This window comes from Anser cygnoides, chromosome 2 (assembly GCF_040182565.1).
Source record: "Anser cygnoides isolate HZ-2024a breed goose chromosome 2, Taihu_goose_T2T_genome, whole genome shotgun sequence".
Classification (NCBI taxonomy): domain Eukaryota; kingdom Metazoa; phylum Chordata; class Aves; order Anseriformes; family Anatidae; genus Anser; species Anser cygnoides.
Window position 1 is genome coordinate 137,131,656 of NC_089874.1, and position 25,089 is coordinate 137,156,744.

Below are 25,089 nucleotides of genomic sequence, written 5' to 3' on the forward strand. Positions count from 1 at the left end.
TTCTAGGGAACCAGATCTCCTGATGGGCAGAAATCAAAGAGACTGTAACCAAAGGCTGTGTGGTACCTAAAGCTGAACACGTCCTTAATGTGGTGATTTTGAAGTCAATGTTATCTGACTCTGTTAGCAACACCTGAAAAACTTTCTCTTGGCCATAGCTAGTTTCCTGGATGCATGAGGTTTCTTTTGCATATTTTCTGTAACTTGTTGCAAAAGAGGACACAATTTTCATAAAACCTTATGAATATTCAAGTAGAGAGAGTTATCTAGTTAACACACACACACACACCAAAAAAAAAAAAAAAAGTGTAATTTCCTGAACTGAAGGCAATATTTTTATGGAAGTCCCGATTTAAAATCTTTTGAGACAAAAAGGAAAAAAAAAAAGGAAGAAAAAAAAAAGAGAAGTTAAGAGCAGCTTCAGGTTCATATTTCTGGTCTAAAGACGCATGACAGCCACCCTTGGGTAAATGTGAAGAACAATGTGTTTAACTGGATGTGTTTCGTGCTTTGTAAATAGAGATTTTATGTCGAGATTCTCTATTTCCTCAGTAGGACAACCCAGATACTGTGTTCTTTTGCCTCAGGTTTTTATAGTGCATATATCTACCAAATCTAAAGCCATCCTTTCTAGTGTAAACTGGACTGATGCCATTAAACAGTAATTATTTGCTCACTACAGGTATGGCACTCTGTTGAACAAACAACCTAGAGATGAACTGGCCTGTCAGCTACCAACAGCCACTTCAGGCATGCTAACTCTACAGCCTTTTAAGGTCTTGATATTATGGATTTATGAGACAGATTCACATAAAATAACATTTCAAATTGTCAAGTTTAACCCTGCAAAAGGTTGTGATTGTTTTGTAAATAAACAGAGATGTTATGACCATTCTTTCTCACTTCTTAATATTTTAAGAAAAACAATGGAAGGCACGGGAGTCTCAAACAGCAGGCTGACTGCAATGAGCAGAGGCTGAGAGACCTGGGCCTGCCTAAGATACCGTTCAGGAGATCTTACCAACCTGTATAAATACTAGATGGGAGGGAATGAAGACAGAGCCAGGCTCTTCTCAAGTGGTGCTCAAGGACGGAACAAGTGGCAATGGGCTCAAATCAAAACACAGGAAATTCAACTTGCACGTAAGGAAGCACTTTCTCATGGTGACAGTGCTCAACACCCCAGCAGGTTGCCCAGAAAGGCTGTGGAGCCTCCGTCCTTGCAGATATACTCAAAACCCACCTGGACGTGGTGCAGGGGTTTGAGCAGGGCTTGGACTGGGTGACCTCCAGAGGTCCCACCGACCGCAGCAACTCTGTGACTAGGCAAAGACTACGCAAGCGTACCCAGCTGCAAAATATTTATAATGATAAAATAATTTTTGAAGTAGATAATATAAAGTGTATGAAGTATTTGTACATGGGTGGGTATTAGTCAATTGGTGGCTGGAAAAGTTTGTAATCTGGTTGGCTTTCTGCTGTTAACTTCCCCATGTGCGTTTTACACGTGAAACCCGATTGTGCCACACAAAGAAAGGCAAGACGGGGTGAGAGGCTGAGTGACCACTGTTGGCATTGCAGCGTCGGGTAACTCACTAACAGCACAGCCCTTCCTCACTACATGCCCCACCTGCCACCGATTCAAAATCTGTGCGAAGAGCACAATTTATTATTTTTTTTTTTTTTCAAGCTTCCGAGCAGAACCACGGCAGCAGCTCCCCCTACGCACTTGGCTGCCAGCAGGCACAGGCCCGCGGGCCCAAACGCCGGGACACCGGGCGCTCCTTTCCACCCCTCACGCGTCCCCCAGCCCGGAGCCCCGCGGCCGCCATTTCACGGCACGGCCCGCGGGCGGGCGCCCGTGGGGCTCCGGGCCGAGGCCGCCCGCCCGCAGGTGTGCCCCTGCCACCGGGCCGTGCCCGAGCCACCCGCGGCGGCCTGCGGGGAGGGCGGGCAAGGCGTCGGTGTAGGAGGGGCGTCGGGCGGCGATATGGGCTGGGGCAGGCAGCGGCCCTCGCCTTGCTCTGGTACCGAGGGAACCGCCACGGGCTCGGGCGGCCCTCCCTGCGGTCTCTGCCCGCCGCTGAGGCGCTGAGCGCCGCCTCCTCCCCCTCCGGGGAGGCGCGGCGGGGCTGGCAGGAGGAAGCTGCGCCCTCCCTCGCTCCATCCCTTCCCCTTCGTCCCTCCCGGTGCTGGCGGCGGCTCCTCCCTCGGCGTGCGAGCCGCAGCCGCCTGCGAGCGGGGCGGAGAGGCGGCGCGGCGCTGAGCGGGGCCCGCTGCGGTGGTGGAGGTGGTGGCGGCAGGAGGAGGAGGAGGAAGAGGAGGAGGAGCGGGAGCCGCGGACCGGCGCCTCCCCGCAGCCCCGCCGCTGGGCCCCGCCGGCGCCCCCCATGCCCGTGTGGTGCTGCCGCTGCTCCTTGGCCGGTCCCGTCAGGTGAGGGGCGCCGGGGGGCGGGCGGCGGCCTCCGAGGGGGGTTCGTGGGGCGAGGGGCCGGGGGCTGCCCGCTCCCCGGGCGGCTTCTGGGGCTCGGCCGGGGCCGGGGCTCGGCTCCTGCTTCGCTTCGGTGCTGCCGCCTCGGGGCTCGTGCCGCCGGTGGGCAGCGCTCTCTTCAGTCGTTTGATTAAAAAAATCAAATAATAACCCTAGAGGTGTTAAATTCGCCCCGCGGAGCGTGAGCTTGGGACCGAACGGTGGTTATTTTTATTTTTTTTTCGTAACGGGTTTTCGGTGAGCCGCCCGCCGCAGGATGCTCGGTTTGTGCGTTTATTGCTACGGGTTCGCAGGGGGCTGGGGTCCGGCACGAGTGCCCCCTGAAAAGGGCTCCTCTGGCGCTGTACCTTGCAGTAAAGTGTGGCGGCTGAAAGGCTTATTCGTTTTAATTTCAAAGGAAGAAGAGTGTTTACATGTATGCTATGTATTTTCTCCTGATGTGTTTCTTTCCCCTTATCAATTAAAAGTAATTAACCGAAAAGCGCTAAAGAGCAAAAATGACGACGCGGTGCAGAATCCCGGTAACGCAGTTGTTGCAGTTACGTGGTGAGGCTACCAGAAGGTGAAGCGAGCTCCGGCGTTGGCACTGACTCACCCCCGTGCCCTCTTGCATCTCTGCAGGACCAGAGGCAGTGGTATCTTCACCAAATCCCCGCCACTGCAAAGCTGCCTACCAGGAATTTTTATAAATACGAAAACTTCTGGTACTTGCTGGCTTGCACTGTTCAAGGCTTAGGGACCGATAACTCGCAACTTCCTAACTCAGGATCTGACCGGGTTTGGGTATGATGTCCTTACAAAGGAAGGACACGCGCCTGACAGCAGTGCTTCATCTGCTGCTTTGTAGGCACAATAGCTGAGGAACTGCGTGTTGTATGCAGGCATTTCTGAGCAAGGTTAGCTTCACTAAACCTGTCGGGTAGTTTGCGGCCAGCTTTCAAAGCAGCAGTGTTTTTATTGTTAAAGATTCTTTGGTAGCCTATAAAGCTGCACATGCATCCTGTAAGAGAGGTTTTGAAGTGTTTTTGTTTCTAGCTTCCATCTAGCAGGGAAGGTATATTAAAATGGCACTAAAGCATGCCTACTCTCTGTAAGCCTCTCTTTTGCAAAGCACAGAATGCTGTTACCTCAGATAACTTTGAGCAAAGGCTGGAAGATAATACAGTCTGCCTGTACCTATGTGTAAAAAAAGATGAAAAAAAGCAGTATGATAATTAAATGTCTTCTCTTTGCTTTCTTCTCACTTTAATCTAACTTGGAGTTTGTGTTTTATGCATTTCTATTATCGTGACAAGCTAATGTGTGATGGTAATTCAGTCAAATCACTAATTTGCAAACTTTTTTTCCTGTAGTGCAGGAAATACAGATAAAGAGTACCTGCCTTCAGAAATAAATACAACTTCAGAATAGCTTCCCCAATTCATAACAAATGTAACCGTCACAGAGCTGTATTAACAGTGTGCCGGTGCTGCTATTGCTGTACAGCTTTCTGTAGCTTTAGTTCCATTTTTCCATTGAGGAAGGTCTTTTTGAAATACATAAGAGAACTTTCAGTGCTGTGGGAGTTGAGGCAGTACGTCATTTACGTGGCTGTGGGAGTTGGATTGATGTCTTCTGCTTTTTGGTCCCATGTAGAAAATAATTCCTGAAATCCTAGAATGGCTTTAATATATGTAGATTCTTAGGAAATAAGTAAGAGTACTCTTACTCAAGTTAATTTCTTTACATTTGTTATTAAAACTGTTTAGGCTGGTAGATTGCAGTATTTTTAGCCAAGGAGTTAAGTCTGTGTTTTGAAGATTTAATAAAATAACTGCCGATAACAGATTATTTTTAATTTGTCATTGCTTTTATAGTTAAGCAGATGAAGTGTGTGCTTCTTCAATGACCTGGAAAGAATTGAGAAAGAGCTACTAAATAAGCAGCAGATGATCTAAAACAAGTCTTCATAGTATAGAAGCATGTTTAGAGTGAAGAACTATGAGAGGAACCCAAGTCCATGTTGCATAGAGCTGACAAATCTTAAGGAAATGGCGAGTGGTGAAAACAGTCTGTCCTACAATAGCTGACCTGAATGGTGCATAGTAATTCCTTTTGTTAACTTCATGGTTAGATAATTCCTTTTGTTAAAGGATTTTCTTAGAGTGCTTAAAACACCATAGGCTGCATCTAGGGTTTGTAGGAATTTCAATTCTCTCCGTTTTTGAATCGCTACCGACTCTAAGTAGCCTCACTTCTACCTTTCCACAAATTTGTTGATGTGAAGTCTTCTATGTTGCTCAGCAGGTAGGAAGGTGTGTGAATGGCTGCTGTTGTATCTCAGCTGCTCCTTCAGTCTTTGGCTGGCCTTGCTGTTGTTAATTGGCGAGGCAGTGTATGCCTCCCCTTTTGATAAGGATAATGAGAAATGAGGTTTTCTGCGTGGTGGATCAAAATAATGCTTGTTGGTTATACTTTGGCTTTGTGTAAACCGAATTGGAAATCTGTGTCTCCATGGAGCCATCTGTCCCTTTTGTTATCCTGCCGTAGACTTTCTGGGAGAAAGTAAAACTTTTATTTTAAATCTGCTGTTAGAAAAGCTGTGCTGAAGAGTAAAATTTTTTAGATTGGATGAAACATATCTGTTTTAGTCTTGTTTTCATTAACTCTATAGCTCTTCAAATAAAGTGTCAAAAGCAACTTCATTTTTGTAGAAATTGTTCTGAGTATAACTGTTTCATTTTTAGTTTTCTTCCATCTGTCCTTGTTAATTAGAAATTACAGTGGCCCTGAAACCGAAGGACAGCTTTTGAATTCCTTCGTCCAGTATTTTGGTGACAGCCTTGGGAGGAAGATTAAAAGAATGCCTTTAATAGAAGAAACTGTTCTGCCTGGGGACTCTCTCCTTACTCTGCCTGTAGTAATAATAGGTGAGTGTTTTTTTTAACTCCTGAAATTGTGTCGCTGCCATTGCCTTTATAAACCTGCTGCATGAAGTCATTTATCATTAAATAAATAATGCTTAACGTACTTACAGTGAAGAAGTTCATTAGAGAAATAAAGTTGTTATGATTAACGGTGACATCAAATTATATTAAAAGTCTTGCTACCGGAGTGTATTTTAATTCAGATGGTGACTTGGCAAAATGAGCTGTGTTATTTGGCAGCAGATACATGAGTCTTAACAGAAGAACTGTTTTGATTCTAGCATTGATAATGCAGGGCTTGATTAACATGATACCATGTCTACATCGGGTTGCATGGAGACTGTTGATGTTGCAATGATAGAAACTTCTGGAGTCACACAAACAGTCAAAAGCATGATGTGAAATGTATGCTGTGTATTGGTTAAATGCTAACCTTGCTCGTTAGTTGCATTTTGCTGTTGCAGCCATCACTGACATCTGAATATCGTCCCATCTTTTCCAAATGGAATCTGTGTCAATTCAATCAGCTGAGAGCAATGCACATGGTCTTGATTAAATAGCTAAAGGCTTGTACTTGTAAAATCTTGCTGAATGACAGCAGAGCAGAGTGGAGCAGGCTCCCTAGGTACGCAGCATAATTGAGACTGCCAGGGTGACTTGTATTGGGCCAAGGTTTTTCAGCAACAGCTGTTCACCAGCTCCTTACTGCCACGACTCAATGAAAGGATAAAGAAAAGATCTGAAGTAAAAGAGGTTTTCAATAATCTAGTTCAAAGCTGTTGGGACTGAAGCAAACCAACAGCTTGAATTGTACCTGCAAACAAGCAGAGATTCCAGAGAATAATGTTTCGACATAATGTGTTCACAGTAAATCTCTTCAACTTTGAAAGGCTGGTGTTTGTACAGTGCCTGTTCTCAGAGCTCTCTGTGACAGCTTAAAATAGTGCTCATGTAACGCATTTACGTGGATGTGACAGACGTGAATCACTTGCTGAGTTCTGCATCATAGTTGAAGAGCAACAGTTTCCTGGCATTTCATCAACCTTAGTACAGGTTTGCCATATGGCTAATGACTCAGTTTTCACTGTTTAGTTTTGCAAATACGAGTTATGCAAATACCTGTGCTCAATACTTATTTTGTCTAGAACGCTTTCCTATATGCTGGTACCAAACACAGCTGCCTTGACTATTTCTGCTTGGGGTGTGAGTGCGTGTGTGTAAAAAAACACAAATACATTACCCAAATGCTTTTTCACAGATGCATTTGAGAAATTTCTCAGGTTGATCTTCTCCATGGCAGCCTACTATCTCAAGTTAGTTGGTTGCCTGAAGAAGCCTTAGAAGGGATCTAAATGGGTCTTAGTATTGTAGTAGAACAACACAGAGTTGTGTATGTGTCCCCCATACACACAAACAGTCTCTACTGGTTTAATCTTCTCCGTGCTATTCCTGTGGAGCTGGAGTTAAATGGTTCTTATTTGAGCTTCCTAGTGCTATCTGTGTTGTGCTATTTCAGTCATTAGAAGGAAAAAAGATGGCACGTGTAATAAATTAACCTCATCGTGGAACAAGACTTCTATTGCCCTCTTTAACTTTACCATCCCATTTCTCCCCTGTATGATGACCAGTTTAAGATATGATTCTTAAACTTGTGCTGTGTAGTGTATTGTAGTTCTGTAAAGAGTACTAAGCTACTCTGATAATTTTAAATAGCTTCTGGCTTGTATCTCTTTTGTTCTAGAAATTGGGAAGAAACTGGTAAATTGTATTTGAATGACTGAAATTCTAGAATTTGATGCTAGAGCGCTAAATCTAGAGTATATTCTGTGCTAAACTTTGTCATCTTCTGCACTGGTTTTGATCATTATTGTGTAAACATGATATAGTCTTAATTTTTCATCTGAATAGCAATTAGTCTGGCTATGCAATTAGTTTGAAGTTGATTGTGTGCTTTTAATTTAGGTGTATAACAATAAACTGCAGCTTGAAGATCCCTGTGATGGAAAACCACAGCTTTCCTTCTTTGCCTTACGGCTCTTACAGTGCACAGGCATTTTTGCATCAATATACTGGTGCATAAAATAGATTGGTGTAAGAGCCTTTAGGGCACCCTGCAGCCTCCCATAGTTGTGCAGGTTCTAGGCCCATGGAAAAAACATCTTCACCGAAGGCTGATTACAAGAATCAGCCTTTGACTTCACCTGTTAGTAAGCCGCCTTCTCATGGACAATAGCTGTGACAGTACTTACACAGCGTTGCAATCGAGTATGGGATGTCTTGCTACTTGGGACCAGGGTGATGAGTGTAGCTTGGTGAAGAAGGGAAAAAGATCTGATGTACGAAGACTGGGAATGAACAGGTAAAAAAACATGGTCTGTGCAAACCGTTGGGGAATTTGAGGTCTGAAAAATCAGACAAGTGAGGAGACAGGCATTGGAGAAGTGGGACTGGGAACAGAAGGTGGAAACAACGTGCCCAGAGATAATGGGGAACAGGAGGCAAAGGGTGAACTCTGGAGATCAAGAGTTGGAATGACAGGAAATAAAAACTAGCATCCTAACAATGAGTGCTATATAAAAGCATGAATAAATTGCTAACTTTAGCCTAGAATTTGAATAGTGTGTAGTAAATACCATGCATGCCACTCTAGATGAAAAACAAATGCAAAATACTGAATAGCGCCTCATTAGGAGAACACTGTGCTTTTCATTCAGTTAATGAGGAAGAGGAGCGATAGAAAAAGCAGTACAGAGTCACTTGTGCTATTCTACAGAACTTAAACATCCTTTTCTGATGTTAGCTTTCCCTGGATTTGGATATTTGACCTTGCAACATGAACATTACTTCTATATTTGCACGTTAAAATATGATCCCCTGCTTTGTCTAATACTAGTCAAACAAATAGAAATACTTATGGTAACATGTTGGTTCCATCCATTTCACATCTTTAATAACCATTTGAAAGTAGGTTAGTCTATTAAAATTACAATAATTCACATAAATTAATTGTAAAAAGCTATAAAACAAAGTGGATATAGAAAGTTTGAATTTATATTGTTGCTGTTAAACATATGGCTGAATGTGGTTTTAAACATTTCTTGTACTTTACCACATCTACTATGTTTTTACCTTATTATGTTGTATATATAGTTTCTCATGCTGACTTGCACTGTCTTCAGCTTTCTGCTTTTTTCTTCCTTTTATTTTATGGGTAGACCTAAAGAGCACATACTCCAGGTTGTCTTTGTTTTGTGTCTTACAGTATGTAGTGTAAGTGGGAACACAAAGTTGTAAGGTGGTAGCAATACTCGGATATTACTGTGATTGACATGTAGAGCAGATCTCTTCCATCTTCCAGATCATTTTCACACAGGAACAGTGAATCTGACATACTGAATTATTAAATCACTTTATGTGCATTTTTTTGATAGTGTAAAATAGTCATACATATATTTCTTACCTGAAAAAGATTGTGCTTGGCTTATTTGGAGGAAATTGCTGTGGCAGGCTTTACTTTCCTGTGAAGATTGTAAGCTGCTTTCAATCAAATCGTATTGCATTATACTACTTTACTGAAATGTTGTTGCTGCTTATTGGATGACTTAGTAAAACTGTCAGTAACCTAAAGTTTCTAAAACAGCTACTTCTTTCTTTAATAGGAAATGGACCTTCAGGAATTTGTCTTTCATACCTGCTGTCTGGATACAGGCCATATTTGTCTCCTGAAGCTGTACATCCAAACCCCATTCTACATACAAAACTAGAAGAAGCTCGACATCTTTCCATTGTTGATCAGGTAAGCTTTTCTTGCCATCTTGTCCAGATCTTTTCTTTCTACAAGCTAGATTATGAATCAGTAGTCTTTCTTTAATGATCCTATTTAAAATGCTTTTGTAGCTTACACAAGTAGTGCTGTGGATGAAAAAGACCTAAACTCTCACCCCACAAAGAATTAGACAACAATGAAGCTCGCTAACTGTGGCCTCAAACAACTAGCTTCACTCCTTGGCCTCTGCTTTTCTTACCTGTAAAATAAAGAGCAGTATATACCTTCTTCAGTGGCTCATAACAAATTATGTATAGGACACTTTAGATGAAAAACAGTACGTTTTAAGAAGTGGGTATCCCAAAAAAATGCAGATTGCAAAAAAAAAAAAAAAAAGCATAACCAGCCCAGTTAGCTTATCATGTTTCTAATGCGTTAATGAGTTACTTTGTTCCTCTGTTGATTTAAACGAAATCAATTCGTAATCACTTTATCCAAGGCTGGTGTGTGTTTGTGGTGTTTTTATGGTTCTTTAGAGATTTTTCCTTGTTTGTGGTGGTTTTTGGTTTTACAGTGTGCCCTTTGTTGTGTTTTTATTACTTGCCAAAAGTGTCTAAAGCATTACTTGGTCAGTGAATAGCTGACTCAGGAATTCTAGCTTTCATGTCCTAGAACAATTGGGCACTATTGTTAAAGATCGAAGAATACATGCTGCTAACTTACTTCAATTTAAAATATTCCTAAATAATACAGTTCTCATTAAGACTTCATTTTTTTGTAGCATTAGGGACATGTAGACCAAACCCATTTTTCTTTTCTGAACAGTATGCATCCTTAAGTGTTTGTGTTCACAACTGCTGCTGTTTGGTATCTGTTATACTTGTATACATCTGGTTTTCCTATTCCATTTGAACAGTTAAATCTTCTCCTTTATTTTTCTCCCCATTTGTCCATTTGTTTGCTGTATTATCATTTTCTACTCATTTCACTGTACTGCTGATTGATTACTCCCTATGCAATCAGCGAGTGTATTGCCCATTTGACTATAAATTTTTTGAAATACAACCACGCACGTGTGTCGTGGAGAAGTAGGTATTGTTTAACTTTGGTTTGGGGCTTTTTGGTTTTAGTACTCTGCCATCTGTGTGTAATGTTGACCTTAAGTTTCAAGGTTTGTTTTTTGGCTGGAAAGTAGGTTGACTTAGCTTTTGGCTATAGGTGTTTCATATACTTCATCCTCCCTCTCTCCCCTACATTTTCTCCCAGTTTAGGAAGCTAAACTTGTCTTTGTCAGCAAAAAGTTGGCTTTGTGGCCATTTTTCTCTCTAGATTTTTATTCTCTTTTTCAAACATTTGCCATTGCATTGCAGTGTTTCTAGATAGGAGAATGTTGCTGGCTAATAGATGCTGAAATATGAAAACATTTTAGAATGTTCTAGAAATAGTTCTCAAGATGAACTGCTTTGTGAAGTGTAATTCTGATTAATTTTTAAAATCAGTGCTTCCAATACTGTGATTTATTTCAAAATAAAATAAACTTGCTGGTAGAACTACACACGAGCAGTCAGACGACCCTTTTCTGCTTGATTTTTAAAATGATGTCTTTAGGTTTCCATTTTGCTTTATCAAAATGAGACTCCTAGAAATACTAGCAATTCTCTGTTAAAAGCAGTCTGTTATCTATAAACGCTATTAAGTTACTCTGTTCTCTAAATGTTTGTCCCAGTTTTTCAAATAATGACCTGCCTTGGTATTACTGCACTAGCATGTAATTATCAAATGGCAAAAATCTATTATATAAAAAGTTAGAGAAGAACTGAATTGTGGCAGTTATTTCTAAAAACTATCTTGATTTAATTTCTACGCTACATATCTCTACTTAAAATGCAACTTGAACTAATCGTGTTTTCTGTATATCAAATTCAATTTCTGTACATCAGAAGAGCATGGTAAATAGTAAAAATTGTAACTCTCGTACTTCAGGATCTAGAGTATCTGTCTGAAGGCCTCGAAGGACGTTCTTCAAACCCAGTTGCTGTGCTTTTTGATACACTGCTTCATCCTGATGCTGACTTTGGGTATGACTACCCACCAGTTTTGCACTGGAAGCTAGAGCAGCATAATTATATTCCCCATATAGTGCTTGGTAAAGGACCACCTGGTGGGGCTTGGCATGTGAGTAAATATTTTATATTACCGTATGGTAACTTGATAATTTTGTGGTCTAGGAATTTTCTTGCTAAGGTTGTTTTAGATGGTAATGGCAGTTTCATTTACCAAAGGTCAAGTATGTTAGAGATGAAACATTACCCTTAATTTTGGGAATCGTCACCATGACTGCTGTCTTATGTTTTTTATTAGTTTGATTATACTAAAGAGTATTCTCTGACTTTTTTCATACTGTTTCCAGCTGCTGTTATACAAAATCTTAAATCTTAATGTGTTTGTATCCTGTTGCTTTTATGCTTTTCTCATTTTGTGTTTTTATAAATAACTTGCTTTTATTTTCCCTTTCACTTGTTCTACTTTTATGTAAAAGTATCCATTTGAAATTTATCTGGTCATGCCTCTTGTTTTTCATCCATAGTCCATGGAAGGCTCTATGCTAACAATCAGTTTTGGAGACTGGATGGAACTACCTGGACTCACCTTTAAGGAGTGGGCAGCTAGCAAGCGCAGGTAGAGATGCTGCATAATGTATTTTGGAAATATGCAGTTGCTGTAAGATAGATGACACTATTTTAAGAACTGGAAAACATTCAAGCTTCACTGTTTACAGGAATGCTTCTTTTTTAGTTTATTAAATTGCCTGATGGCACTAGAAACAATACTGCTGTGTGTACTCTGAAAGAAAATTGACAGTGGTTGGACAGCATAATGGCTTTGAGTGCATGAAAAGCATGCATACTAGCAGTGGTGTGTTTTAACAACATTTCTCAAATAAGTGCTGTTACTGTAAGTAGTTTTAGTCATTTAAAACCTACGGAAGTATCACAAGTTCCTCTTTCACTGTGGATGTCACTTAAGTTGCTGTGCACGGTAGCTTTCTTGTAATTCAGGAAGTCACTATTTTTCAGCTTTCACTTTACAAAGCTGCAGCATCTAAGATGTTGCAGTCTATCACTTGTACTGTTGAGAATAATTCATTACTTCCCAATGTTATTTTCTTGTAAATTTCTTGGAAAACATTTTAAACAAAAACTGTCTTGTATGATTTCATGGCCTTTGCTTCAAGGATACAACTAGTTCACAAATACCTGTGTCAATAGATGAACTTTACATAGGCTTTTTCTAAAATTTCAATTTTCCTGACTTTATTCTAATTAAAGGAAGCTGTTGTTTCGAATTGGGCATGTGTCTTTGAGCAGCCTGTTACTCATTTCAGGAAAGTATAGTGGAGAAACTTTGTTCGTTAGTCGCTTTCTTAGCGAGATAGTCTTGCGTCCATATGAACTGAAATCCCATAAGCTGCTTATTATCTGAAGCTAATTTGTTGATATTATAATTTTCAACAATACTAGAAAAAAAGAAATGCTGACCAGTTTTACTACAATTAAACAAGCATATTAAAAATACTGATAATTAAAACTTGTAGTCATGTGAAATGGTTTCCTTAAAACAGGTGTCATACTTGCATCCAACCTCTTTAATAAATACCAAGTTTTCAGAGCAGTGTATGTACTTTTAAATGTTCAGGTTACTGTTTTGTTAATCTGTTAGGGTAAGTAACCCAATCTCTTGCAAACATTCTTCAAAGTGTAATTCTGTGGCTATCCAATATTCACTACTGTTCCTTTTGGCTTCTTAGAGCTTACTTCTAAAGAAGCAGCAAAATTCATGCAACTGTTCAAAATAATTATACTTTCAGCTTAAATTTTTTGTAAATACAGCAATAAACATGAAAAGCATAGATGTAATACCAGGATTCCAGTGCAAGAATTTTTTTATTGGGCATTTGACTATTGTAATCCTATTCACATGTGTATTAAGGTTCTGCGTGATGCTTGCTTTTTTCATTCCTGTGGGACTTAATTCTGTGATATGGAACTACTTATTTTGATCCTTAACTGAACTTACCTGTACTAAAAGGAGAGGTCTTTCGAGTTGAGTATTCTTCAATATACTTCAAAGTTGGCACTTACTTCAAGTAACTAAATAGTTTGTATGTTGGCATTGAGTATTGTTTAGCCAGTATTATATTGTTGGTGGTCATGATGTTAAACTGGCTTTGTAAAACGCTTCCACGTAGACCTACTGTGATACTGCAGGGTATTTATGCTTAATTTGCTCATCACCTTAGCACTTTACAATGTAAAGAGTTGGTTATTTAAAAACAAACAAAAAAAGATAGCTTGTCTTGTATATCAGGAATCAAGACAGCGAATAAAACTAAGTTCAAATATATTGAACTGTAGTTAAACTGAACAGATTCAATCCTCTTATATCTGAGTGTCATGGGGTATATCGTATATGATGTTGAAACTACTGTTAAGGTGTTAATATTAACTGGAACCATTCAATTCTGTTTCAGAAACATAAAGAGTGACCGAGTAATGCCAGAAGAAATTGCTTGCTATTATAAACACTATGTTAAAGTCATGGGCCTCCAGAAGAATTTCAGAGACAATGTTTATATAACATCAGTATCCAGACTTTATCGAGGAGAGGATGATGAAGATAGAAGTCAACTAAGTGAAGATATTTCAACGCAGCATTTGGAAATGGAAGATGGACAGAAATCACTGATTAAGCGAAACTGGGAAGTCAGAGGTTACCAGCGAGCGACGGATGGTTCTCATGTGCCCTTCTGCCTCTTTGCTGAGAATGTGGCTCTTGCCACTGGAAGCTTTGATTCTCCTGGCCGACTACAAGTTGAAGGAGAAGACTTACCTTTTGTGCTTCATTCCATGTCTGACTTTGGGGCTGCTATCAGCAAAGGAAAGCTACGTGGGAAAGCAGACCCTGTACTAATTGTGGGTGCCGGACTTACAGCGGCTGATGCAGTACTGTGTGCCTACAACAACAACATCCCAGTAATTCATGTGTTTCGTAGAAGAGTTACTGATACAAGCCTGATTTTCAAACAGTTACCTAAAAAGCTTTACCCTGAGTACCATAAAGTCTATCATATGATGTGTACTCAGTCACACACTGTGGACTCTAATCTGCATTCTGCTTACACTAGTTTCCCTGAACACAATGTACTTTCCTTCAAGCCTGAAATGAAATGTGTTCTTCAGAGTGCCTCTGGACTGAAGAAAATTCTGAAGTTCTCTGTAGCCTTAGTTCTGATAGGTTCTCACCCAAACCTTTTCTTTCTAAAGGACCAAGGACATAGCATAGGTCACCACTCAAATCAGCCCATCACATGCAAGGGGAATCCTATAGAGATCGATCCGTATACTTATGAATGCACTAAAGAAGCAAACCTCTTTGCTTTAGGTCCTCTGGTTGGAGACAACTTTGTACGGTTTTTAAAAGGAGGTGCATTGGGCATTGCACGATGCTTGGCAATAAGACAAAAGAAGAAACATGAATTGATTGAAAGTGGGGATGGAGGAGTCGATGGGGTACCTTAAATAAGGCATTAGAAACTTTCACATACGAAATTAGACGTAGTCTAACAAGATACTGACAGCAAAAGTTGTTAGCAGTCATATTTCTGTATACAAGTAACCTGTACTTGTATTGTTTGGTAAAGGATGCTAATACCACTATACTTCCTTTTCAAAATACAAAAATTTGATCTGCTGTTACAACTGATCTCTACTCCACTGGAATTACTTCCAGAGAAACAAAAAATGAGACTAACTGCTATTGACCTGCCTGTCATCTCTTGCTCAGCTTGAAAGAGCAGACTTCCTCTGGGAAAAGCAATGCATGCCAGAGTGGGTTTATCTTGTAGTGTCAAACCTGATAAAATATTCTTATCCTGAAATTAAGATAATTTTTAAAAGCAGAAGACTCCTAGTACAAAGTGATTCTTGGTCCCAAAGCAAATTTGGAGCCTTCTGCTTGAAGTGAGGATTTTATTTATTTGCCATAGTAACACAGGAGGAATGAGCACTTAGTAAAATGGTCTTTACTATGCGAAGGATTTCTGTAAGCTGAGAAGTACTGGTCAACAGTTCCAAATTATTCGACTTGGAAATTGGAATAAAAGAACAGGCATTCCCGTTTAATCTTCAGTGCATGATTTGACAATTCATTCATATTTTTTCACGCTATGCCTAGATTTTGGTGAGTGCAGAAAGACTATGACATGAGATGTTCCCCTTCAGTGACGTGTACGTTCTGAGAATACTCATCAACATAAACAATAAAGTACTGATGTAAGTGCTCTTATTGCAGTGTCAATATAATGAATAGTGTACTACTGAAAAAGAAATCTAAGTACATGAGAAAGCTTTTCCATTTTTTGCCTTTTAGCTCAGGAAGACTGAATGGGATCACTTGAGTGATGAAGGTGGGTGGTAGTTATTAGCGTCTCCCATTTGGCCAAGTACTGGTTGTTTTTTCCTCCTAGATCAGCACATAACGCAAACTATTTTGGTCTGCGTTTATTTTGAAATGTCATGGAAAAGGATTATACTCACAGCCAGCGTAAAGAAAACAAACATAGTTCATATAAAATACTAGTTTGCTATAAAATACAAAGGTTTAACAGGTACCTACCTCTGAAGTTTTGCGTTTCTGCTCCGTAATGTAAGGCCTAGATTTTTGTTTATCTAAACACGCTCTAGGGTTACCGGCTGCAGCAAGGTAAGCAACAGCCAGTTAGAGAATTATCATCCAGAACTCTCAGTAGATTAAGTGCTTGGTTTTGATTTATTACCACACACTTTAATTCAGGTCCAATGTGATAGAATAGATGGTACTACATTTAGTTTTTCATTTGGTTTTCATTTTCATTCTGTGTTGAAGAATATCACGTTAGTTTAAGATACTGTATTTGCATGATAAAATCTCCATGTTAGCACTTGAGCAGATTTTAAAAGGAAATAAGTCTTAGGCTTAGACTTTGTGAAACTACTAGTGTTTGCTGGTATCCCAGCTTATTTTCCCAAGTTATAGATATCTATATGCAACAAATGCCTGCGTTCTGTGCCAACCGAGTTATTGGGTTCTGTGACTACTGCTGGCTTTTATGTGTCTGAGTAAGGTAATCAGACTTGCACAGACTTGAGTTGACGAGGCTAAGTACACAAGGATTAAAATGACTTTTTTTTTTAATGGAAGGCAAAAGTCATTTATGAAATGATGCTGCTACTGATAGATTTTAGTTTAGAGCCAACCGAATTGCATAAATGCAAACATAAGGAAGGCAGACTTTATTTTCTGCATTGCTTACAAGGTTGAATTTAACCATACATTTTCAGTAGTTAAGATTTTTTTATACTGATTTGAGCTGGCTTTGATTATGCTAAATCCTAGGCTTATTTATAAATGAATTGAAATTCTATAATTAGCCTTCTTTAGTAGAAACTGTATGTATGTATCAATCTATCCTAAACCTGTGATACCTAATCATTTTAACTGAGAATTGGTGTTTCAAGTGATAAATACTTGATTATAGAACTTTATTGCAGTTAATATATTGGGAATACATCTGCACTGTGATTAAATTCCTTCAGTTTTTGTATAAATATACATTTCTAAATAAGGCATATTGCAGCATGTTAGAGCGTGTCCCTTTGTCACCTGAATCAAAATGCCAACAAAACAAGGGAAGCAAGGAAGGAAGAGGTCCAAACAGCCGAATCTCTAGCCTCAGCTGCTACAGCTGTTCATGGGCTGTGCTCATGGCAGAGACAAACATGGTGAGTGATTTTTGTCCTGCCCATTATACAGGTAACTTTCACAGCACTATTACAACCCCTTGAGCTTTAACTGCTTTCCTCTTGTCAGTCTTCTCAGTATCTCTGAGATAAGACATGTTAGCTGGGCAGAGCAGTCTTCTCAGTGGTCATGTTTATTAGACTGCCAGTATAAAAACATTTTTGACTGAAGCTGTACTAAAAAGTCATCCTGTTTCTTTTAAGAATTGCTAGTTTTAAAGTTGCAGCTGGGCTTTCTGACATCTGGGTTTCTGACTATCTGGGAGATGTTTCCATTTCTCTCCACTTAGGTATGGCTGTAAGAATAAGACATGTAAAAATTAACTTGGTTAGGATAGCTTTACCTTAAGATAGTTTTACCTAAAGCATTATGATAATTACTGTATTTATTATGGATTAGGTGTTGGCACTGGATAGCTCTTTTGGGGAAACGTGTTGTTTCTCAGATTTCAATATATATATATATATATATATTTGAATTTCTTTTATGCTATAATAGTTCTCCGAAGGGAAACTGTGTGCTTCCTTCAGCTCTTCTTTCAGTGAGAAAGATAAGCTTTCAAATACTGTGCAAATAGGAAGGATGCTTATTACTTCAGCTTTATTACTGATACACAGGACGAATATAACTAAAATAATTTTATTTGGATTTACAGTATTTATAAAGGTACGTTAAGCATACTGTGTATTTTGTAATAGGCTAGTGGGAAAATATCTTTTGTAGTTGACTTTGGTCCTTAATGCTGAACACATCTCCTAACTAAATTATTAAGATTATTTTAATTAGTATCCAGCTGTGTTGGACTGGGGCTAAGGCCTGTCACAGTCAATTTCCCTAACAATCCATCTAAGATGTAATTGCTTAAAAATAGGCAGCTCCTAATGGAGGCACCTAACCGTGGTAAGAAATGGCACAGCTTTTGGCTTCTGGTAGCTGGTTGGCTTGGGCTTAAAGCATTTTCCACAAAAGCGTGGCTTCATTTTGCCCTGCTGAATCAGTGCAGGAGCCCTTTCTGCAAGCAGTCTGCGGAGTGGTGACAGTAACGCCAGCCTGTTCTGGCTCTGAAGTAAATGCATTGCCTGGAGCTCACAACCTTGGCTTGCCAGGAGAAAACATAGGACCCAGGTGTACAGGCTCCAGGAACAGGGGCCGATACATTGAGTAAGGGGCACCAAAGAGCATCCCACAGCCATGGGTCCCCAACCCTGCAGGAGCTGTCAGGGTGTGCCGTGCTTTCCTTCCGGCCTGTTGTGTAGGCACCTCTTCAATGATTAATCTCTGTGTGATGGCTGCCTAAGGAAAAACATTAATTCCATAGAAGGAAGTGGCTGTAGGTTTTCTTGCAGCTTGAGAATGGGGAAAAAAGGGTAAGAGCCAGGAAACTGAAGTCTTTCATTTCTTCCAGCTTTGGATAAAGCCCAGACTTTGAGGCAGGCCTGGCTTGCACCGCCAGTGGAAGGGGAGGAAAGGAATTTACCTTATGAAAACCTCTTTTAGGCATGGTCCTCTTGAGAGAGGAAAAAAAGGGTGTAAAATCTGCGAACTTCGGATGAGTCCTCACTAATAACAAGTAATGACCAGTGAGGAACAATGGCAGGAAAGCAGTACAGTACCCGATCAATATTAACTGAAAAACTACAGGTGCCAAAGCAAGCCCCTGTAGTACTCATAGGCTCTTGGTCTCCTCCCATCCTCTTCTGTCAAGATATGCAAGCTGTGACGTTAAGCTGGAGTTGTGCTGGCCTTAGTCTAACCTGTTGCCATATGTTTTTAATGGGCCGTTAAGGGAGGTTGTGGTGAAGTGCAACGTGTGAAGCCCTAAGCCTTGATCACTAAGGTGATGTGCGAAGAGATGAGTCGTGGTTGCTCTGATACAATGCCATATTTTCCACTTGTGAGAAACAAAGCTGGTATTTTCATGCAATAGTGGAATCTTTGCTTTAAAGCTGCTAGATCACAGCTACTTCTAAACTGCATGAGGTAGCACACGCGTACCTTAAGGGCAGCTGATTACATATGGATAATAAAACCCAACGATGATTTCATTTTGAAGAAGTTATGGAACAAAAAATGCTGAAAGGTTTATACCGTTAGGTTTTATTTTAGGTCATATTATAGAACATTCTGGCTATGATGTTTTTATCAGTGGGTTTTTTTTGATTGTTTTTGGGTGAGAGCAAGATGGGAGCACAGTAGCTCAACTGATAAAGAGCCTTTTGGATATCCACTTCTCCCTTTCCTCCTTGCCTGACCCGAAAGAAAATACATGCTTTGTTTGAAATGACCATAATACATGTTCTGTTTAGCAGAAACAATGAAATTTTTATTTTATTTTTTTGGACAGAAGGAAAGGCTTTGGTGACAATTGGGGTGACGAATTTGAAGTTAGATGCTGCGTTATGAATGCCTGTTTTTCTGAAAGACAATACCGTCTTTTGGGGAATATGGTGCACTTCTGGGCTGGTTGCGTTCAGCTGATTCTCAAAGCTTGAACTGCACTAGAAAGTGTGGGACCACAGACTTGGTGTAAGGAACAAGGATTGGGAGGGGCTACAGTGTAATTTAGTAATTAGGGTGAGTCTAAGCACTCCTCTGAAGCTGGCTTTGTCTTTGCAGGCACTATGGAATGTTTCAGCTCAAGCAGGCTTATTACCCTGAACTTGACTTCACGTTACACCCATCTACATGTTGAGTGGCTTTCTAACAAAGATTTTGTACTCACAGGGCATACTAAGCCCAACTTTTACAAACCGGTGACCACAGTAGTCATCAATACCAGGAGAGAAGAAGAAAAAAAAACAACTTCATATTTTTAGCTGACCTATCCTTTTGAAACAACTTGTTCTGGAGATTAATTTCATCAAATTTGCATTTTCTTCGTTGTGAGATCACTAGCAATGTGCCTGCATTGTCTACAGTGGATGCTCCAAACTGAACTTTAGCTTGGTTCCTGGACACCCTCTGCAGACCTCTACGCCAGCATAAAGACAAAACACATAACAAACCTAGTTGTTCACAAATTATTATAGAATCCCAGCATTTTAGGTTCTTTTTTAACCAGATACATAAAGTTGCCCACAATCTAAAGCAGGAGGCAAGGAGATGATAGATTTGGTAGACTTCTGAGGGTTGCTCTGAGCAGAGGGAAGTGATTCACTTTTAATTCTAAGACCAGCTTCTCTGTGAACACTGAGATGCTCTTTTTCAAGAACTGATCCTGTTACCTTATATCTGCTTGGCAAAATTTGGAAAGTCAATACTCCAGCCTTGCCCATTGCTGTTGGTTCTGGTATTCTGGTTGTCGAATTCCAGTTCTAAATGAGCTAACCTATGCTCACCCACCCCTATTTTTTGCTCACACATGGTGCATCTGGAACTTGAGGTACTGAGCAAACATTTCCATGTGTCGTGCCTCACTATTTCTGCTTTTGCTGAAGTATGTTTGGGTCATCCCCTATTTCAGATGTTCAGTGTAAACAACTTGTAGAGAGTATCTGCTGTCAGCTTAAATATATTCTCCTTTTGAACTGTGAGCAAAACCTCAGCCTTGATTAGACGATAAAACCTACCTGAGGCATGCATGTAAAGCTTGTTTTATATTCATGTGTGAAAACTGATGACAGATGAAAGGCTCAAGGAATAATACGGGAAGAGTTTCAGCTGAAAGAAGTCAATTACTGGTCCAGAGAAGTGGGGAACTCCATAACTTGGAGGAGAGGGGGAGAAAAGCTATGGGGAGGCAAAGGTCTTCAGAGTGCTGTAGTGTTCAGAAAGGGGGAAGAGAAGTTTTTGTATGGATCTGGTGCTGTAGCTGATGCTTGAGAGAGATTTCAATGGTCAAAGCTGGGGCAGAAGGATGCGAGCAGAGTGCTAAAGCAAGTGGCAGGGCAAGTGGCTGGTTGGGGAGATAGGAAAATGATTGGCAAAAATCAGATTTACCTCACTAGAATGTGGTGGTCATGAAAAACTTGTAAGAAGAAGAGTGAGGAACACAGTGGTAGGGCAGCTGATGCAGGTTTTGCCATGTTTGGATTAGATTTGAAGATACCAGCACAACCAGGGTGCAGTCAGAAGTAGCCAAACACTGGGGTGGCCAAATGTGGCTGTGGGCAGATTCAGGAACTTGAATGGAGCAAGAGAAGGGCAAGTTGTATGGGAGGGAAAGTGATGGGGAAAAGGCAGCATAAGAATCAAGGACAAAGAACTTTCTGTACAAAACGGACTGATGTTAGGAGATCTGGGTGGGGGTGGAGGCAGGTCTTATAACTGATGTACCAGGTGAAGTCGGTGTAGAGGCTTGATGTGTAATGTGGCAAAGGACTGGAGGTCAGCAGACAGGATACTGAAGCTGATGACAACCACATTTCTAGGTTATAGGAATTAGTGTAATGACACAGGAGAGGCCAGCCCTGCCACCCACCCTGCTGCACCAGCCCTGAGAGAAGACTGGTAGTAAGTGGAAGAGATTGGTAGTAAGCGTATGATGAAAGGGGGGTGGATTCTCACAGGTGTGAGAGGTCAAAAACAGAGCCTAATCTTCAACAGTGAGAAGGAAAACACGTTGGTAGTCCTGTCAAAAAAAAAAAAAAAAGGCTGTAGCTTCCCCAGCTGATGGGGGAAAGACAGGCAGTCAGCTGAAACTGATGCAAGCTAGAGCTGAGGATGGTGTTTCTACACGGAAACAGCATCTGTCCTCTCTTCCAGGGGTGCATGAAATAATTCAACCTGCTTGAAACTCTGTTCAGCTAAGATGATGGATGCAAGACTGTACCTTAAAAGCCTTGCTAATAAAAAGTATATTTAGTTTGTATATTGTGTGCATCTCCTTCCTGTGAGCAGCATGAACAAAAATAATATGTGGTACTAAAAAAAAAAAAGCACTCCCCACACAGCCTCAATGTTTGTTACACAGAAATATAAGAAACAAGATCTGCAGATAAAGCTTCTGCTTAGATTTATTTTTGGCTAAAGAGCAGCCTTTTGTCAAAAAATGTGGGTGTGCTTGTACACTGTGGTTTGAAGTAGATGAGCGAAACAGATGTCTGAGCTACTGAACTTTTTTTTTAACATCTTCTAAAGAAAGTCAACACCGTACAACTTCCTTAAGCAACCCGGTGAGGTGAATGTTGAAACCACAGAGCACACACAAACAAAACAGGCAGCAGCAATTCTGAACTGCAGACTACTCAGTAAAGGCGTAGTGTTCAGGAAAAGTCACTCTGTATATATATGTCATGCAGAGAAATAAAGGAAATGGAATGTGTGCAAGTGAAGGACCTCTCCAAGGACAGACCAGCAGCTATAAGGGAGCAGTAGCTTCTAATACAAGGGAAGAAATGAGGAAAGTAACTGTCCGTAAAAGGTCTGTAGCTGTCTTCCCAGTAAAAAAGCAGTCTCACAGCTGCCTGTGAAAGACTGCAAAGAAACTGGCTGTTACAAATGTTGGCACAAAGGGCACATCTCAAGATTTATGAAGACCCTCCAAGTGCTCACAACGTCACGGAATGGCTGGGGTCGGAAGGGAGCTTAAAGACCATCTAGTTCCTCCCTCCCTGCCATGGGCAGGGATGCCACCCACTAGATCACCAGATGATGGCTGGGTCCAGCAGTCTTATGTCACTAAATAATGGAAAATGAATATCAAAACTGCTGATTCATCTCTCTGGGGAATTGGATTTGAAGAGTCCTAAGTGGTATAATGTGAATGTAAGAGTGGTCACAGGTATGCCCCCGGGGTGGCTTGAACTCCAGCAGAATACAGTGTGAGTAGCAAAGGACTTAGCTTTTACTTTCTTTTACAGGGTCACGGACATCATGTTTTGAGAATTTCTCAGATGATTTTTTTTTTTAAATAGTAAATAACCATTCTGAAGGATCTTCTCCTTTGATATTCTGCTGAGCTCTTTGCTTGAGTTGTGTAACAACTATCAAAAACGTTATCCTCAGCAGTCTGCACTGGCTGTCAGAGTAGTGGGTTTTCACAGGAAAAGAGGTTCTGATGGTACAAAAACTCACCCTGAACGTGCAGCAAACAACAGTAAGTACCTCTCCTCCAGCAACTACCTCAACAGCTGAAGAACAGTCTTTATAAAGCTGGTGGGTGGACAGGAGTTGACCCTGTGGTGATGCATGTCACAATACCAAAACACCCTCATTGCTGAATTCAGAATGATTTGTGTACCATTTTGGACATCCCTGACTAAGCAGCAAGACTCTGTCAAGAAAAGCCTGAGGACAAAGTATTCCTGAGGACAAAGTATTTCTTGTCTGAGACCATGTAAGCAGGTTGACTTCACGATAACTGCTGTTGACACGGAGAGATTTCAAGGTTCTGTTCCTCAAATCTGAAACATGACATAGTGGTTTCAAATAGCCCAGCTTACCTTGCTTGCACATTCTGAGCTCTGGCCAAAGAAAGTAGCTTTGTTAATGAGTACTCATACTTAATAACATCAACCATCTTTCTCCCCCTGTAAAGAAGGGATCATACCTTTCTGCCTCTTGAACCAGGATGTAATGGAGCTACTGTCCATCTTCATCTGTATGTGATGGTTTTACACAACTGAGCAAGAAGTCTTGAAGGCTTTTCTCACTGCACTTAAAAATGAGGGAAAAAAGCTGGTTTACTTCCAGCTCCAACATCTACAACAGAATCAATAATAATTGCTCTATTTAGTGAACCAAAGAGAAGGCTAACATTAGTTATCAGCTGCATTTAAGTCTCTCGGTGGACTCCTAACTCTTAAGACAAAGCCCCCAAAACTGTGATGAAGAAACTCCCTTAACTTCCTCAGTTCTCCTTCTATGAGACAAGATCCTTTGGTTTGTCTTGGCCTGAATCTTCAAGACTGAATCATTAACATCATTTCCAATAGCAACACCATTCAATTAGCTTCTCTGCCACTCCTTGATCTGGATTTTCCAAGTTTTTATTCTTTTATTTTCAGAGTAAACTTCTCCCCCTCCCAGAGAGCCAGTTTAAAGAGGGGGAGAAGAGCTCATCCAATCCTAAATATCAGGGACAAGTCTCTACAAACGGTAGAGTCTTGAAAAAAAAGGTCTTGATTAGTTAAGAAAGTAAAACAATTGAGGAGCTATGACCAAGTTCATGGCAATGGTGGCCATGGCCATTGGATGTAAACGAACAGCACCTTGCATTTATCAGTTAGCACTGGACAGACAACCGATTGCCTGAACTAAAAAGTTTTATTCTGTTTTTCTCTTTGGACTCCTGGAATCCACCAAATCCAGTCTTCTACCCCTCTGACTTGAGTCTCATTGCAAATGAAAACAAGTTATACTATGAGATGGCTATGTCCAAATTTACACTCTTCAGGAGCACAGAAGGCTGTTTTTCAAGTAATACTAAAGGAAAAGTACACAAACTCTCATACGCTGGTAATTGTCATCATGTAGCTTTTAGACTTTCTTCACACAAATTGTTCTTAAACAGCCATTTTCAAACACAGCTCTGTCCTTATTTGCAAAGGAAAGGAAATAAGCAGAAACTATACTTACCTCTCTCCTTTATCTAAAGGAAATAAACTGCTTGATGCTATTGCAGAATCTTTCTGTGTTTTTAAGACCGTTTCTAGTCTAGCTGTAGGCTGTTCAAACAAATATTGATGATTAATAATAGGGCAAAACCCACTGAATTTTAAAAACAAGTATTTGTTCCAATATCTGCCATCACATAGAATTGGTGGTTAGCTAGAAATAAATTTATGTTACCAACTTCAAAAACAGGAAGAAGTTGGAGCTTATTAACATTAAATATTGTCTATGCAGGCACAAATTCAAAGCTCAGTGTAATTTATTAATGTCTTGTTTATGAAGCCTTCAAAAACTTCATGAAGTCCTCAAGAAAACAGTCACTACATACAAAAATCTATTTATCAATGCCTTTCTAAAAAGAAAAAAGCCTGGTGCTGACTTCCTTTTTCTTCTTCCCCTAAGTACTGACAAGCAAACATTAGAAAGAAACAGCCTGAAATGAAATCCTAAATACATATGATATTTTACTGGGCGTTGCTCTAAGGCAAGAATTTTCAAGACCTTAACATGTGCTATCCATAACCACCAAGCAA

At 40.4% G+C, this 25,089-nt stretch overlaps 1 protein-coding gene across 2 annotated transcripts; it reads left to right on the plus strand.

The window, feature by feature from the left end:
• The first annotated feature begins 1,870 nt into the window (after positions 1-1,870).
• OSGIN2 (oxidative stress induced growth inhibitor family member 2) lies at positions 1,871-15,508 on the plus strand. 2 transcript variants are annotated; one of them, XM_048075209.2, is made up of 6 exons: positions 1,871-2,434; positions 5,246-5,400; positions 9,057-9,193; positions 11,147-11,338; positions 11,751-11,842; positions 13,695-15,508. In XM_048075209.2, exons 1-6 carry the CDS (start codon positions 2,391-2,393, stop codon positions 14,740-14,742), a joined length of 1,668 nt encoding a protein of 555 aa, XP_047931166.2. In that variant the 5' UTR covers positions 1,871-2,390; the 3' UTR covers positions 14,743-15,508. The 2 variants fall into 2 exon arrangements, with proteins under 2 accessions (XP_047931166.2, XP_047931168.2); XM_048075211.2 differs by lacking the exon at positions 1,871-2,434 and adding an exon at positions 2,535-4,568.
• The last annotated feature ends 9,581 nt before the right edge of the window (positions 15,509-25,089 follow it).